This window comes from Petaurus breviceps, unplaced genomic scaffold, assembly GCF_028583685.1.
Source record: "Petaurus breviceps papuanus isolate PSGF00001 unplaced genomic scaffold, PetGlider_PUasm1.0 37, whole genome shotgun sequence".
NCBI lineage: Eukaryota > Metazoa > Chordata > Mammalia > Diprotodontia > Petauridae > Petaurus > Petaurus breviceps.
Window position 1 is genome coordinate 51,843,275 of NW_027186296.1, and position 18,953 is coordinate 51,862,227.

At 36.4% G+C, this 18,953-nt stretch overlaps 1 protein-coding gene across 1 annotated transcript in view; it reads left to right on the forward strand.

Moving 5' to 3' along the window:
* TTC23 (tetratricopeptide repeat domain 23) overlaps positions 1–18,953 on the forward strand; it is a 119,821-nt gene that overhangs the window by 9,700 nt on the left and 91,168 nt on the right. Inside the window, 4 exon segments of the mRNA XM_069097390.1 lie at positions 594–717; positions 2,238–2,388; positions 3,081–3,206; positions 9,883–10,102. Of these exon segments, the coding sequence (XP_068953491.1) occupies positions 594–717; positions 2,238–2,388; positions 3,081–3,206; positions 9,883–10,102 (621 nt within the window).

An 18,953-nucleotide genomic window follows, 5' to 3' on the forward strand; every position in this document is an offset into this window, starting at 1 on the left:
GAAACATAACAAGAGAATTCTTACCTCAAATACAGTCTCAGTGGTTTTTATTATCCTTATTTTTACCCCACTACAGTATGGCTTTTCTTTCTCTGTGGTTTTTTCTGTCCCTACCAACTTCAAAAAGAGTTTTTAATTTGAAACCATATTCAGTAGAGTAGTACGTATGATATGAATGAGTGAACTAAGAAAGCCAAATGAAACTCTCCTAGGTTGGAAAAACTCCCATGACATGAAGTTTTTCTTAACCTAATCACAGATACCCTCCCCTCCCACCACAGTGTCCATGGAAAGATTTCAGAGGTCTATGAACTTGTATAGGACAAAACTAAATCTTTATTTCAACTTAATAGGCTTCCTTAATCCTATGTATTTTCTGCATTTAAAAATATTATTCTGATAAGCAATCTGGCTTCACCAGAGTGACAAAAGGTCCATGATACAAAAATGGTTAAGACCAAACTAACCAATTACAGCCAAAACTGAAAGGCAACTTGACTTTTTTGTTTTTAGAATTTAGATTCTTTAAGTGACTAAATATATATACATATATGTGTGTTTGTATGTATATTTATATATTTCTTCTCTAATAGTATGAACATGCTATAAAAGAACTGGTGCGTGGTGTGGCACTAACAAGAATTTGTTATGGAGACCATCATTGGAAACTAGCAGAAGCACATGTTAATTTGGCTCGAGGATACCTACAGATGAAAGGTGAGCTCATTAAAGATGAATGGTTAACTACTTCCTGACCTTTCTACAGAATTATTGGCTTGAACATAACTAGATGAATATGGATTTAGGCTATCTCAATTTTAAATGTTGTCTATTGTCTTGGCATACATTGAGATGATATTCCAAAGGGAATTTGAGAAAAAGTGCATAGTATAATATGAAGATTGAGAAATAAAGAGGAAAAAAGTTCATCTCTAGTTATTCTTTCCATGGCCTTTAAAATAAGATTCTTAGGAGAAAATAAATTTATTAGATATGAAGTGAGTTTTTAATGTGGCTACTGTTCCTCTTATAATCATCACAACTTCATACACAATCATGCACAACACCTGATTGTGTGTTTTCTTGTATTATTTTCTAGCTTTCATATCCTTGCCTCCTATAACTACATTATATTATAAACTCCTTGAGAGCAGGGACTGTATGTTATGATATCTTTTTTGTATACTCCACTCAACCCAACATAAAACTAGGCACATAGTTAGTTCTCATTAAAATACTTTTTGCTTGACTGATAAATATGGGACTTATACAGATTTTATGACAGTTAAAGGTCTATAAGGATCACTACAATAATAATGTTTCTTTAATTTTTTTGGCTTCTGAAAAATACTTTTCTTGTATTCTAGACATGGGTATACAATTAACTTCATGTTTTAACAGCCTTCTGGAGACTAGAGGTATACATCTGTGTAATTAAAAATATAAACCTCAGAGAACATTCAAGCATGACTCTTTAATAGAAATCATGGCTATTTCTCTTGATTTTAATGGGATTCTTTAATGTCATCTTTATAACATTGTCACTCTAATATTATAAAATGAGTCAGTAGAAGAAACTTGAAATAAATACATTCCAGGCACTTAATGGTAGTATTTTTGCTACTAGTCTGTGCCACATTTACCTATTACCACATGAGAAATATGTCTGTCAGATGATTCATATATTTTAATATCTTTTTAAAAATCCCTTATATAGATGGAGAAATGGTTTCTGGGGGTAGGGGAGAAATGAATTTTTAGCCAAGATTATATTGGAAACCTTTACCAGGGGAGTTAACATTTACTCACATCTAATTTTTTGTCCAGAATGCTATAGCTTTTAACTGCACCATTTATTTTCTAATAACTTGTCATTTTTCATACCTCTAATTATGGAGAGAAAGCAAAGAAATTCAGTTGCAGCTTGTTTTTATTACTTTGTTCTCAAAAATATATTTTTCTGTAGTAGAATTTCACTTGAATACTTAGAGAAACATGTTTCCCTTTTTAGTCATGACACTATTTGCAGATAAACTGTAATGAAACTTTTGCCTGAACCTGCCCAGCTGTGCTTCATGCTGAGATACTCAACTCTACTTCACACAATGTATTACCATGTGAAACTTAATAATATAGCAAAGAAACATCATTTCATTCACAAGTCACTCAGAAATATATTCCAGTTCATTGATATGAAAGAAAGACTTAAACCTCTTTGTGTGTGTCTGTTTTCACAGGACTATCATTACAAGCAAAACAACATGCAGAAAAAGCCAGAGAAATTCTCACAAATTCACTTTTACCTTCCTCTGAAGAAAGCATAGATGTTTTCAGGTGTTCAATTGACCTTTTTCATACATTGGGAAGAGCTCTAACTGCACTTCAGAAGTATCCTTTCTCCCATCTTCTTTGTAATTGGAGGCCCTGTTCATAGTATGTATATTTAATTTTCAAGACCAAATAATTGAGATGATTCATACAATGGTACATAAAGGACTAGGAGCCAGGATAGATTGGGAACTGGGGATCAAGAATAAATGACTGAGGGGCGGCCAGGTGGCTCAGCGAATAAGAGCACCGGCTCCAGTGTCGGGATGACCTGGATCAAATCCGGGCTCAGATACTCAGCACCACACCCAGAAACACCTGGCCGTGTAACCTTGAGCAAGTTACTTAACCCCAATTGCTTTAAAAAAATTAATTAATTAATTAATTAAAAAAAGAATAAATGACTGGGATGGCCAGGTAGCACAGCGAGTAAGAGCACTGGCTTCACTGTTGGGATGACTTGTGGATCGAATCCGGGCTCAGACACTTAGCACCTACCCAGAAACACCTGGCCATGTAACCTTGAGCAAGTTATTTAACCCCAATTGCTTAGGGGCGGCCAGGTGGCTCAGCAAGTAAAGAGCACCGGCTCCAGTGTCAGGATGACCTGGGGTTCAAATTCGGGCTCAGATACTTAGCACCACACCCAGAAGTAACTGGCCTTGTAACCTTGAGCAAGTTACTTAACCCCAATTGCTTAAACAAAAAAAAAGAATAAATGACTGAATATGTAATTATCCTTAACAACTCAGATTAAAGGAAGCCTCACAAAATTTAACAAAAGCTGAGAGACTTTCAAAGGAGCTATTGGAACATGGAAAACTTTTAAAAGAAGAATGGATAGAAATTCAAGCGAGGATCAAGTTGGCCTTTGCACAGTAAGTTTTCAGTTTTGGTTATTACAGCTATGATGGTGAAAGTTTGCTAGTAATATTTATCATCATAAAGTAGTTATCTTCTTACAGGATTATTCTTGTACTCAGAGCCATTTTCAAGCAGTATAGGAGGAGAAGAGCAAGTGCATTGTAAATCTAATCCCAAAGTTTCATTATTAACAGACTATCATTAAACCTGCAGTACTCTCAAAGTTTATCCTTGTACAAACCCCTCTCCCCCTTCTCTCTATTTCATCATAATATGATTAAATGTTTGGGAATGAATAGCAGATAGTAGGCACTTAATAAGTACTTGTGGAATTGAATGAACACTTAGTCAAAGGAGTAGGAAATTTGTTTTTGATGTTTCTACAAATAAAGAAAATGTGTATATATAACAGCATACCCACTCATAATCTGATAATCAGGTTTGCATCTCCTGTACTTCCCCCAATGGTACTCTCCTATAAACCAGGGGTCATGTTTTATACAGCTCTCAACCTCAGAATGATTTCTACGTTTTTAAATAAAGGGGGTTTATTTGCATTTAAAAATATTAAAAACCATTCTTAGTTCTGATGTAGTACAAAAAGAAGCTGCAGGTTAAATTCATTGACCATAGTTTGCTGATCTCTGCCTAAGTTTGTACATGCTCCCTGACTCACAGTCAAACTGCTCTCTCTTGTCATTTCATTTTTACTATTGTTTACCCTGCACTGATTCCCAAACCACAATTTTCTTTTTGATGCAAAGATTCACATGTGCAGGGGCTAGTCTCTTCTGCCACAACTATAATCACCACTATCAAGAAAATATTTTGGGCGGCTAGGTGGCGCAATGGGCGACTAGGTGGCGCAGTGAGTAAAGCGCCAGCCCTGGAGTCAGGAGGAGGAGGGCCCAAGTTCGGTTCCAGCCTCAGACACTTAACATCCACACAAAAAAACTAGCCGTGTAACCTTGGGCAAGTTACTTAACCCCAATTGCCCTCCAAAAAGACAAAAAAAAAAAGAAAAGAACCTTTTGGGGTAGCTAGGTGGTAAAGTGAGTAAGAGCGCCGGCCCCGGAGTCGGGAGGACCCAGGATTGGTTCCAGCCTCAGATACTTAATACCCACACACACAAAAAAAAACTGGCCGTGTAACCTTGAGCAAGTTACTTAACCCCAATTGCTTTGAAAAAAAAAAAGAAAGAAAATATTTTGATGTGCCTAAATACTCCCAGGTAACTGACAGCTGAAAGCCTTCCTGCACTCATATATTCTCAAATGTGCACCTGTTCCTCTTTTACAAGCATCACTAAGATCTTACTTTTGCCATAACTTTACCACCACCTTCAACTTTCTTTCCTCTCCCTCTATATTTTAAGAAAAAATCCTGGTAAAAGTTTTACATTTTGTGTTCTGTTTTCCAACATCATGTGATCATGGTGTTCCATGATTCATAGCCATATAATATCACCAAAAGAATAATAATATTAAAAATATGGACCTTAGAAGAAGGGAACAACTTTGGGTCAGTGAAATTTCCCAGATCTGATCCAGTTCATTCATCTCCATACTACTACATTCTGAATTTCGACTCATTATTTATCTGTAAACACATCTATACCCAAGATATTTGAAGATAGAAATTTGATGGGCTGCCCATTCATCCACACATTATAGTCTGGGCAGTATTCTTTCTTTGTTCATTTTTTCTGTGAGGATTATTAATATTATATATAGATAGATAGATAGATAGATAGATAGATAGATAGATAGATAGATAGATAGATAGATAGATCTCCTTTCAACTGCCATTCCCTGAGTTCTCCCTTCTCCCCTATTAATTATCTTATCATTGAGACACCTTCCCTCACTATCTCCTCCTGCACACTGGTCTCACAAGAAGAGTCAGCTCTTCTCCTTGCCAAAGTTAACATCACAATATGTACCTTGATCTCATCACCTTCTGTCTTCTTGTTATTTCTGCTTTCACAACTTATTTCATCCATGTCCCCTTATTATCATACACAATAACAGCCCTAGTTAGGTCCTCATCACCTTCATCCTGAAGAACTACAGTAGCCTTCTAGTTGAGGTTTCTTTCTCAAGTTTCTCCTCACTCCAATCCATCCTAGATTCAACTACTAAAGGGATTTTTGTTTGTTTTTTTGCTTTTTGGAGGGCAATTGGGGTTAAGTGACTTGCCCAATGTCACATGGCTAGTTTTTGTGTGTGTGTGTGTGTGTTAAGTGTCTGAAGCAGGATTTGAACTCAAATCCTCCTGACTCCAGGGTCGGTGCTCTATTCACTGTGCCACCTAGCCTCCCCACAAAGGGATTTTTTCAAGCATAGGTCTAACTATCTTACCTCTTTGCTCAGTGAGCTCTCTTAGCTCTACATTCCCTTTCTCTCACTCTCTTCTAATTTTCTGGCCTCATCATTCACCCAAATCTTCTCTTCCAAAGTTACTAACAATTGTTGTTTGTCCTTCCTTCTCAAAGAAGACAATGACATCACATCAGGATGGTGATTCCATGACTTGTAAGAGAATTGAATTTAAGCAAAGGAGAATTGTGCAAAATCACTAGCCTCACTTTCTCCTCTGGAGCCATCTGGGTCCAGTGGCAAGATATAGATCAGGATGACTAGCGATGGCCCTGCTGCTAACCATCACTTAATTCTCAAATCTAATGGCCTTTTCTCAATCCTCATCCATCTTGACCTTTTTGTAGCCTTTGACAGGTCTGAGCTAAGACTGGATTGAAAATACTGGGTACTATGATGATATCGCCAAGTGCCTAGGGCACTTGCAGTGCCCTAGGTTTTCATGACATTGCTTTCTCCTGATTCTCCTACCATTCTGACCACTCCTCAGTCTCCTATGCCAGATCTTAAATCAGGTCACTCTTGGTAATCAGGTGTTCCACAAGGGTCTATCCTGGACCCTCTTCTCTTCTGGTATACTATTATAACATGGCAAGGCATGTTAATTTTACCTTTGGAACATCTCTAGCATATACCCCCTTCTCTCTAACACCAATACCTCCCTGGTATAGGCCCTTATCACCTTACACCTATACTATTGAAATGACCTTGATAGCCAGATAGCACAGCAAGTAAGAGCACCGGTTCCAGTGTCAGGATGACCTGGGCATCGAATCCGGGCTCAGACACTTAGCACCCATCCAGAAACACCTGGCCGTGTAACCTTGAGCAAGTTACTTAACCCCAATTGCTTAGGGGCGGCCAGATGGCTCAGCGAGTAAGAGCACCGGCTCCAGTGTCAGGATGACCTGGGGATCAAATCCGGCCTCAGATACTTAGCACCACACCCAGAAATAACTGGCCGTGTAACCTTGAGCAAGTTACTTAACCCCAATTGCTTAAAAATTTCCCGTTCCAGTTCTTCCTTGTGTGTAGATCTAATGCTGTTTACCCTCTATCCACCCCCTACCTTCATTCAGTAAACTCTAGTTATTCCTTATCACCTTCAGGATAAAATATATAAAATCTTCTCTTTTGTATTCAAAGCCTTTCATAACTAAGTCCCCACCCCTCCTTTTCCAGTCTTACACCTTACCCTTTTCCTTCACCTTTCATGTACCATGTACTTCACAATCTAATGTCACTGGCTTCCTTGCTGTTCTTCACACAAGATACTTCATCTCCCCACTCTCCACCTGTCATTGCCCTACTCCAATGCCTAGACTGTTATCCTTCTTCATCTCTACTTCCTTGCTTCCTTGGGGCTTCCTGCAAGTTCCAGCTAAAATCCTACCTTCTGCATGAAGCCTTTCCCAGTTCCCCTTAATTTTTGTATCTTCCATCTGTTAATCATTTTCAATTTATCTTGTTTGTACATAGTTGTTTGAATGTTGTCTCTCCCACTAAACTGTTAGCTTCTTAAGAGCAAGGACTATCTTTGGTCTTTCTTTTATGGAAAGGAAAAAAAAAACATGGAAAAACTCAGACCAACTAGGTAATCAGTAAATAAAGTAAGGCATTTATTTAGGATCAAGGAATTGCGGTTCAGGCCAACTCATTGCCTTGTTGTAAAGCCAAGCACGAGCAGCTCTCCCAAGGACTGCTGCTGTGAATAGCTTTAAGGTTCTGATCATACAGTATAGTGAACTCTCTATTTATTCAGCAATAAACTAAGGTAAAACATTCACAGAAACCAAAGTACAACATTCATAATGATGTAACATAACAACTTATCACTAAAGTGGTCACATAGTTTTAAACAAAAGATATTCAGTTAAGTCTTTAACTCAGTTGTCCTTAAGGAGCAATCCTCCTTAAGGGACACAAAGTACAAAGGTCAAAGTTTTCCCACCCCTAGCCTACATTGTCTTAATCTCTCTGTCAAAAAGTCTTCTTTCTCCTTGATTGGAGATTTGTTTCCAATCATCCTTAAAGGGTACAGGGTACGAAATACAAAGTTCTCCCACCCCTAGGCCACAGTAAATCATGATCTTCTCAGTCAGAACTAAGTACCCAAGGAAGAGGTCTTTTCATCTTGGCTCAAGGCTGCCTCCCAAATTCCATGGTTCCTCTTCCATGGGTCCAGCTCTTGCCTGAATCTACCCAACTGTCACCTGGATTCATAGGCAAGCATCTCTCAGCTCCTCATCCAGTTCCTTGTCCAGCTCCTGTTCCATATTGAAGCTCACAGTGTCCAGTCTACCTCAAGTCCTTTGCAGTTTCTGTTTCTGGGAAGGCAAAGCTTAACAGAACAAAACAAACATTCACACATATTGCTGGCACCATCATCAGTTCACTATCTGCCTGTGAAATGAACACAGACCCACAAAGAAGGTGTGAGAACTCAACACAAATCATCAGTATAGTCCCAGGACCTCTGAAACCCTCCTTCAGGAATTCTGTAAACAGACAACAAGAAAAACTTCTTTCAGGGCTTCCAGTAAGGTCCTAGGGCTTCTGTACAAAGTATTACAAATACAAATCAATACAGACAGAACAGACAAACAGAGTGCTGGCCACCACAAGTGTTTCCTTCTCAGTTCTGCCCTCTCCCAGCTTGTGCCTCTGCTTTTATATGGTCCTTAGCTCCTCCCTGTTCTGCCTGCCTCTTACAGTTCTTCCTGTTCCTATCTTTGGCAAGTCCCTCCCACTGTGGGTTTTATAAGTTCTGTTTCTTAACAAAGATTTGATATAATCATGGGCAGGGCTCAACTGAAACAAAGCACTAAAGTACTTGTTTGCTTGCCATTACACTTGTTCAGACAAGGATGCCCACGGTGGAAGGGGAGAAGGGGATTCTTCTGTTGTTGTTTTTTTTTAATTTTTCTTTATCTTATGTGCAATTTATGGAATAAAACAAACATTTCCATAATATAATATAATAAAAAAATATGATTGCACATGAAGCTGCAAAAGTTATGTACCATTTGCTATTCCTGTTAAATATATAATAAAGTTATGTAAATTTCATTTTTTTTTCCTTCCCCCCACCCTAGAGATGGCTACCATTAGACACAAATATGTGTATATATGTAAAATCATTCTATACATACTTCTATTTTTCAGTTCTTTCTCTGGATATAGATAGCATCTTTCTTCATAGGTATGCTGTAGTTAATTTGGGTATTTGTAATAGTTAAAAAGACTTATTCACTCAAAGTTGTTCTTAAAAAATATTGCTATTACCATATACAATGTTCTATTGGTTCTGCTTATTTTGCTCTTCATCATTTTGTGCAAGTCTATCCCATGTTTTTTGAAGATCACCTAGATCATCATTTATTTTTTTAAAAATTTATCTATTTTTACTTAGCACCGCACCCAGAAATAACTGGCCGTATAACCTTGAGCAAGTTACTTAACCCTGATTGCTTTAAAAACAATTTTTTTTATTTATTTTGCTTTTTGCAGGCGGGGGCAGGTAGGGGTTTGGGGGTTAAGTGACTTGCCCAAGGTCAGATGGCTAGTGAGTGTTAAGTGCCTGAAGCCGGATATGAACTCAGGTCCTCCTGACTCCAGGGTCGGTACTCTATTTACTGTGCCACCTAGCCTCCCCGAGATCATCATTTCTTATAGTACAGTAGTATCCCATCACAATCACATACCACAAATTGTTCTGCCATTCCCCAGTTGACAGTAATCCCCTCAATTTCCAGTTCTTTGCCACCACAAAGAGAGGTGCTATAATTATTTTAGGACATATAGGTTCTTTTCCTTTTTCCCTAATCATATTTGGAAATAGAACTAGTAGTGATATTTCTGGGTCAAAGGGTATAGACAATTTAATAACTCTTTGATCATAATTCTAGATTACTCTCCAAAATGGTTGGATCAGTTCTACCAACAGTGAATTAGTGTCCCGGTTTTTCCACATCCCTTCCAACATTTGTCACTTTCCTGTTCAGTCATTTTAGCCAATCTGATAGGTGTAAAATGATACCTCAAGGTTGTTTTATTTTCAGATCAAACACTTTAATGTCCATTATTCTTCATATGTGTATCTAAAACTGCAAAGAAGGAAATGTTACTAACTACCCCACCCTCCAAAAAAGCCCAACAACCCAAAAGTCTAAAGGCAATTTATAATGCCTTTAAATGCAATATAAATGCATTTTAATAAATGCAATAAAATAATTTTTTATTTTATAATAATAATAATTATAATAAAAAATAATAGTTTTAATAAATTCAATAAAATATTTTCATTTTGCAGATGGAACAAAAAAAATCAAATGACTTGCTCTTTGACTGTAAGAGAAATTCATGTCACATCTAAAACGGAACTCTTAAATGAGCACTTGAACCCTCTTGTAATAGAAGAAACAAATTTTTATTGCAGGACCCAGAAGCTAATAATGAATTCCTATTCTGCCATCTATTACCTGTGTGATCTTGGCAGTGTCATTGAACCTTTAATGGGCCTCAGTTCATCTGTAAAATGAAAACATGAACCACATTGCTTTTGAGCTCCTTTCCAACTCTATATCTGTGCTTCTGTTATAGTAAAATCTTCTGTATGATAAGAGAAATGTGTTAAGGTTTTTCTTGCTTGAATGTACCTCTTCCTTCTTAGAGTAAAGCCATTCTTGTTAGTTTAAACTCCCATGATGGTAAATAGTAAAAAGAAGAACTCTTAAGGTTGTTCAGGCTAAAACATTGATGAACATTGTAGATCACATTATATTTTAAGATTATATAAAATGTTTTTGCTCCCTATGCCCATTTTCTACACTTTGAACAATTGTACTCAGCAATACTTAATTTCTCAACACTCTTCAACGAATAACCAAAGAATGAATTGCCTTAGGGCCAATTTTTTGCTTTCCTTCTGATACTAAGCTACATTTGCTTTATTTGTACAACTCTTTTTTAATTTAATGTAATATAAATTATCCATTTTCCACCTCACTCTGCTCTCCATTTCTTGTTTATTCATAAATTGTTTGCCTGGAGCAGCTAGGTAGCGCAGTGAGTAGAGCACCGGCCCTGGAGTCAGGAGGACCTGAGTTCAAATCTGGCCTCGGACACTTAACACAAAAACTAGCCGTGTGACCTTGGGCAAAGTCACTTAACCCCAATTGCCCTACCAAAAAAAAAAAGCAAAAAAATAAATGAATAAACAAATAAATAGTTTGCCTATCCATAAATCTGATGAATAATATGTTCCATTTTCTTCTAATTTTTTTTTGTAATATCTCTTTATATCTAGGTCTTGTATCCATTTTGACTTTATCTTAGTAAATGGTGTACAATATTGGTCTAAGCCAAATTTCTGCCATACTACTTTCTAATTTTCCCAATAATTTTTACCAAATAATGAATTCATATCCTAAAATCTTAAGTCTTTACACCTGTCAAGTACAAGTTTACTATTTTTATTTGCTGCTATAAATTGTATTTCTTCTGTTTCATTGATTTACCTTTCTATTTCTTAGCCAGTACCAGAGAGTTCTGAAAATTGCCTTATAATATAGTTTAAGATCTGGTACTGCTAAACCTCCTTCCTTTACGTTTTTATTAGTTCCTTTGATATTCTTGACTTTTTGTGTTTCTAATAATTTTTTGGTAATTTAATTGGGGTGGCATTGGATATATAAATTAATTTAGGTAAAAAAAATTTCTTTTCATATTGATACTGTTTGCCCTAGGGGATTCTTTTTTCACATAGTCACAGGAAACAGGAGGACATTTAGTGGAGCTACATAGAACAGCTAAACTGCAGGAATGGATTGTTGAAGGTGTTGAGGGATTACAAAAACAAGGTCACAGAAATGTCCTTGAAACTATCTCTGTTCTGGAGCAGGGGTGGTTAGAAACTGGGGTATGGGGGGAGCTGGAGAAGAGGGTTTCTTGGAGGTACTTAGAAACATCTGGTCAGAGCAGGGTAGGGGGCCTAGAGTTTCCCAGAGGTTGACACTTTGTATCCCCAGCACCTGGGATATAGTAGGTGCTCAAGAAATGTCTGCTAACTGACAGACTACCCCACCCTTTCCCCAAAGTATAAATACCAAAAATCAGAGAGAAGAAAAAGACAGTTTGCATCTAAATACTCACAGGCAATTGTCATGTTTGTTTTTCAACATTCCAAGTCTAGTTTTTTATGGAATTATATTGATTTTCTCATAATTGCCTATGTCATCATGTGGTACACCTCAGTTGTATCATCAGACCATTTTTTTTTCAAAAAGGGGAAAGATGTTATTCAACGATCTGTACCTCAGAAGAAAGTTACTTATTAGTACTATTTGATCTGTCAGATATATTTATACTTGGTGAGGTGGAAATCATCTCTTATCATTCTCATTGCCAATCCAGTCACTTTTTACCCTTTGTCATTATATCATCGTGGTGCCCAATATTTTCAATGCAGTCCTACCTGAGACCCAGAATCACATTTATCATGTGATGTCAAATTTTGCTGTCATAGTAAAGAATTCTGTGGCACCTGATGGTGACAGTAGTGGGAATCCACATGGAAGCCGCTTCTGCTTATCAAAGGAAATGCTGTAGGCATATGTGTTCAGATACTTTTCAGATACTTCCAGACCCTTTTATCACTCTTGGTAATCTCATTCTGTCTTTGACTGGAAATTAATGTCCAGGAACAACATGTTATCTTTCTTTTTTATTCCCCTTTTTGTTTCATTTTCCTTAAAAATATATCTGACTACTAGGGCCAAAGTAAATTTGTCAAGTTTGGGGGTACATGTTTTCTGCTATATCTTATGTTTCATAACCAGCAATACCGAGAATTGACAGCAGATGGTGCTCATGGTATTGTTTTATGTAAAATAAATGTTAAATGATTTCAGGACTGAAGTTGGAGCCTCTTAAAAAGTTATTCTTTAAATTGAGTTGAAATTTATTAAACTTTGACACTCTCTTAATTTTTATCTTAATTCTTGATTTTTTGGTTCCCATGGAAAAGTTATGATAAAAATTTATATAGCATTTACTGTGTACTAAAATTATTATCTCATTTGATCCTCACAACAACCCTGGGAAGTAGGTTGTATTATTATCCACATTTTGCAAATGAGGAAACTGAGGCAAACAGGTTAAGTGACTTACCCAAGAACACACAACTTAAAAATGTCTGAGTTTAGATTTGAACTCAGGTTTTCCTAAGAAAACGTTTTTATTGGGTTTACTTTTTCTCTTTATTGATGGTGGGATCTAGTTCAGGGATTCTTAACAATTTTTGTGTTATACATCTTCTGGCAGTATAATGAAGCCTATAGATTCCTCAGAATAGTTTGGTAGTTTTTTTAAAATTTAATTTAACTTTGAGTTCTGAATTCTCTTCCTCCTGTCTCTACCTCCTTCACCCACTGAAAAAAATCAAGAAAAGAAAAAAAAAGTGACAAGTGTGTATAGTCAAGCAAAACAAATTTTTACACTCACTGGCCATGTCCCCCCAAGGTATCCTTCATTCTTTACTCTGAGTCCATCACCTATCTGTCTGGAGATGGATACCATGTTTCATTATGTGAACTCTGGAACTACAGTTGGTTCCATTGTGTTAATCAGAGTACCTGTCTTTTAAATTTTTTTGTCTTTTCAGTGCTGTTATTATTGTATAAATTGTTTTCTTGGTTCAACTCACTTCAGTTTGTATCACTTCATACAAATCTTCCCAGGTTTTTCTAAAATCATTTCTATCATCATTTTTTAGGATATGATAGCATTCTTACACATGTATCTATCATAAGATATTCAATCTATTCCCTAATTGAAAGGCATACTTTTGCCTCCCAATACTTTACCATAAGAGCTGCTTATGTACATATAGATCTTCTTCTTTCTTTGATCTCTTTTTTTTTTTTTAAAGCAATCGGGGTTAAGTAACTTGCTCAAGGTTACACGACCAGTTATTTCTGGGTGTGGTGCTAAGTATCTGAGCCCGGATTTGATCCCCAGGTCATCCCAACACTGGAGCCAGTGCTGTTACTCGCTGAGCCACCTGGCCGCCCCTAAGCAATTGGGATTAAGTAACTTGCTCAAGGTTACATGGCCAGTTATTTCTGGGTGGGTGCTAAGTGTCTGAGCTCGGATTCGATCCCCAGGCGTCCCGACACTGGAGCCGGTGCTCTTACTCACTGTGCTACCTGGCCACCCCCTTCCTTGATCTCAAGGTATAGACCTAGCAGTGATATTGCTGAGTCAAAAGGTATATTCAGTTTAATAGTTTTGGGGATGTAGTTACAAATTGCTTTCCAGAATGGCAGGACCATTTCATAACTGTAGGGACAGTACATTAAAATACCTGTTTTCCCAGTCCCTACATTTGTCTTTTTCCTTTTCTGCCAGCTTTATCAATTCTATGGGTGTGAGGTGATACCTCAGAATTGTTTTAATTTGAATTTTCTAATTTTATATTAGCGATTTAGAAACTTTTTGATATGGCTATTGATAGCTTGCATTTTTCCCTCTGAAAACTGCCTCAGAGTGATGTTTTAAATGCATAAAATAAATACATAAATACATAAAATAAATTCCCTTCTAATTCACCTTTAAATTACAGTTGTTCCCTGTGCCTTTTAGATATGCTTCACTTGTTTTTCTATCTTCCAATTAGGTTTTTTCAGTTGTATAAATCATTTTAATCATTAGAGAACAAATCTGAAGAGTCTTTATTTCTTGGCCATGGATTTGTATTTTATTCCTGATTAGAGTTTTTGTTTTTGTTTGCTTTCAGAATTCAACAAAGTAAACCATTGAGAAAAGTGGAGAGGGGGAAAAAAACAACACCTTAAGTTTTTGCCCCATATTAATAATTGTCTTCTTGCCTCTTGCTTTTTAAAATATTTTTCTGATTGTTGGCGAGTTTTCATGCCTTCTTTGTGCATTTTAAAATTATGGCCCATAAAATTTTAGGGAAACAATCCCCCATTGGGACAGTTTCTCTTTTTTTGATTAAATTTTTTCAATTGGGGTGGCCAGGTAGCACAGCGAGTAAGAGCACCGGCTCCAGTGTCAGGATGACTTGTGGATCGAGTCTGGGCTCAGACACTTAGCACCCACCCAGAAACACCTGGCCGTGTAACCTTGAGCAAGGTAACTTAACCCCAATTGCTTAGGGGTGGCCAGGTGGCTCAGCAAGTAAGAGCATCGGCTCCAGTATCGGGATGTCCTGGGTTCAAATCCAGGCTCAGATATTTAGCACCACACCCAGAAATAACTGTCCGTGTAACCTTGAGCAAGTTACTTAACCCTGATTGCTTTAAAAAAAATTTTTTTTTCAATTAATAAAAATCTGCTTTCTCTCTTTCCTGACTTTCTCCCTTCGCCCTACCTCCCTATTGAAAAAGAAACAAAAACAAAACCCCTCTTACAAGCATACATAGTCAAGAAAGACAAATTATCACATTGGCCATTTCCAAAAAAAAAATTATGTCTCAATCTGTACTTTGAATCTATCACCTATCTCTCAGAAAGTAGATAGCATTTTTCATCATGAGTCCTTTGGAATTATGATTGGCACTGTGTTGATAAAAGTTCCTAAGTCTTTTACACTTTATATACATGACAATTTAGAATTATTCTTGGTACTGTGTAAACTGTTCTCTTGGTTCTGGTCACCTCATTTTGCATCAATTCACACAAGTTTTCACAGTTTCTTTGAAACCAACTCCATCATTTCTTATAGCACAATAGTATTTCACCACATTTATATACTGTGACTTGTTCAGTTGTTCCCCCAAGTGATAGACACCCCCTCAGTTTCCAATTCTTTGCTGTTGCAGAAAGGTGCTATAAATATTTTTGTACATTCTTAGTTATAGTTTGTTCTTCTTATATCTAATCCCTCCCTTAACCTGTCCTTCCTCTTATATCTTCTTACTTTTCCTCTTTCCTTCATGTTTCACTTTTGAGTGAAATGTATTTCTGTACTCATTTGTATACTTTCCTCTCTTTTGACCAGTTTAGATGAAAGTGGGGTTCAAGTGTCACCCATTTAATCTTTCCCTTCTTTCTCATTTGTATAGACTTCTACTTGTACATCCTGATTATGTTAGATAATTTCCCCTCTCCTTTTTTATTCCCCTTGTGTATTCCCCTTCTCCATTTGTAGTCTTTTAAGATTACCAAAACTTAATAGAACCATTCCCAGATCTGATTAGACTCTCTCCATAACTTCTAATGATGGTAGGGTTCTGAGGGGACACATGATGTTTACCTCTTTATTTTTCTCTTGACTTCTGTGATTGCACTTCAGAGTTTCAATGCAGCTCTGATCTTTTCATCATGAATACTTAGAAGTCTTCTTTCAACTAAAGATCCACTTTTTTACCTCATAGGTAAAGTAAGGGTGAGTAAGTTATTCTTGAATGTAAACCAATTTGCTTTGACTTCTGGAACATCATATTCCAATATCTCCACTCATTTAAAGTAGTGGTTGCAAAATGATCTGTGATCTTGCCTTGTGTCTCTTTGGTACTTTAATTCTTTCCTTTTTTTTAATTTTTTTTGGGGGGGGCGCAGGGCAGTTGGGGTTAAGTGACTTGCCCAAGGTCACATGGCTAATAAGAGTTAAGTATCTGAGGCCAGATTTGAATTCAATTCCTCCTGGCTCCAGGGCCAGTGCTTTATTCACTGCATCACCTGGTTGTCCTACTTTAATTCTTTCTGAATGCTTACAGTCAAATATTGAATATCTGGATTTTGCCTCAACCTTTCTTGGAGCTTTCATTTTGGCATTTATTTTAGGAAATAACCCATTGATACCTGCATCAAAATGGGCACAGGCTGAACTGAGAAGTGTAGAATGATGGACACAAGCCAGGTGGGATCTGTGATAGCATTTCTGATTTATTGATCAGAGGGCAGGGTTTATATAATGAATGTAAAGCAATTATCTCTTAGGTTCCCATGAGAAAATGTTTAATATCCTTGCTCATTTATGCACATCTGTATGTTTTAATGTCCTTGTTTCCTTGCATGCATCTATGTCTGGGTCACTGCTCGGTTATCACATCCTAAACTCCTGCAAGTCAGGAAGAGATGGTGAGCCAATCTTAAGACATAATATAGCCTTCACGGGGAGCTGGTTTGGGAGAAATCCTGGACCAGAGTCTTCCCATGTATGGACCGGGTCAGATACTGGCCCTCGACATCTCCTCCTTTCTGTACAAGTAACTTAAGAGCATGAACCTCAGTTTCCAAAGCCAGAAAAGACTGGCCAAGCATGTGAATCCCCAGAGGTGCAACAAGGCACAATATCATCAGCAAGCATGCAACTAGAACAAAGTGAATCAATAGAGAGTTATGATTATTAAATGGATTAATCTGATTTATCCAATGAAATATGACTTTGTATAATTTGTTCACTCATATAGGACAATTAATTTACATCCAAGGTGAGATTATGACTATGCAAAGAGCCATTAAACCTAATCCTAATTTGACTCCAAGTGACATTAGAAGTTTCATTATTCCAAATATATGGAGTTACACAAACATAAGTATAGCAACAGTCACAATGCAATTTTGCGTTCTACCTATCATTACATACTGTTGCCTTCTAATAACACATTGTATGAGATTACAGTTTCTACAAGTAATATTCCAATATAAATCCTGACCTTTAAAAGTTATGTTCATACATTTTCAATACATACATACATTCAATACCTACATTATCAACTCGATAATGGTTACAAATATATACAAAGAAATATCAGTTTGGTCACTGCAGGAAGGCATATACAAAGAAATAATACAATAACAAATATAGGTAAAATATGTAAAATCATAGACATCAAATGAAAAGGAAAACTTCCGCAATGTTAAACATTATTGTGTTGGCAATGTACCTGGATCAATTCCAGAGCAATGACAGTTTTGGATGTTTTCTGATATACTTTGTAATATTTGAATCATATCAAACACCAAGAAGTTGTACACATATTTTGTCCCAAAAAAATTAGAATCAGAGCTAATACATAGTAAAGTTGTTACACAAATATATGTAAATACAATACTAATTGTTCTAATACATTGGTTTTATACAAAAAATCCCTATCTCTATTCTGTCGTGTTATAAAGGCTACAGAAACATTGGTTATAATTCATTAACATATTGTGCGTTTTTATTTTTCTAAATAAAGAAATTGTAGACACAGTGGTTGAAATTATCAATAATAGTAGGGCCGTGAGTCTAGTAACAAGAAGTCTGACAAAAAGTCTGACAAACTTTTCCCCCTTCTTTTAAATAAACCAAAAAAAAATTTTTTTTTTAAATTAGTTGGAAAAAGCAAATGAAGATTGTTCAACAATTACTACAACAAATCTTTACCAGTTATACATTGACTAAGAGCACAATTAAAGTATGATATTCCATACAAAAGAGTCATATAGAGATAGGTGTATCCATAGTTATTGTTTTTTAAAGCCAAGCTAACATTCTTTGCCAATTCAGTGATACATTGAGCAGTTGGTATTTCACTTAGTAAATAAATAGAAGACACAGTTGTTGATATTAAGAGAGAATCTATGGCAATTAGTCCTGTGATTAGAAGTCCTTTTTGTAGCTAGAGGATCAGATATTACTAAAAGTGGTCCCCCAAAGTCTGAAACCAAAAGAGAGTGGTTCTACAATCAGGTTATATTCCAATAAAATGTAGTATTAACTTAAATCATCTGTAAATGATTCACATTAGTAGAAGTAAAGAAGACTTGAGGGGGTCAAATACATATGGTTATAGGTTGTATATGAAACAATTGACATGATAAGGGCATATATCTCAGGACTTAAATCTAGATGTAATCAGTTCATTTTATATTGAAGTCAGAGTGAACACAGCAAGAAACACAAATCCTGGGGTAACAGGTGTCAGTTCTTTGGCTTGATACAATAAAAGTTCAGTTTGCCCCCGTGTGGGCATAACCTTTTTTTTTGTGTAGTGGCTGCATTAGGAGACCTCTTCTTTTTTTTTTTCAACAATGCTTTTTAATTTGTTTTTTTTCTTCTTTAAATTTTTTTAATCAAATGCTTTATTAACTTCTAGTTTACATCATTCATTTCCACAAGATTTTGAGTTACAAATTTTCCCCGTTTTTCTCCTACCCACCACCCCAAAATCGCTATCCCACTGGATATCCCCTCCTCCAATCTGCTCTCTCCCATATCTTCTCCCATACCCCCTCCAACTTTACAGTAGCCCAAGATGAATCTCTATGCCCCAGTGCCTGTATATCTTATTTCCCAGTTACATGTAAAATAATATTAATAATAGTATATATATATATATATATATATATATATATATATATATATTTTTA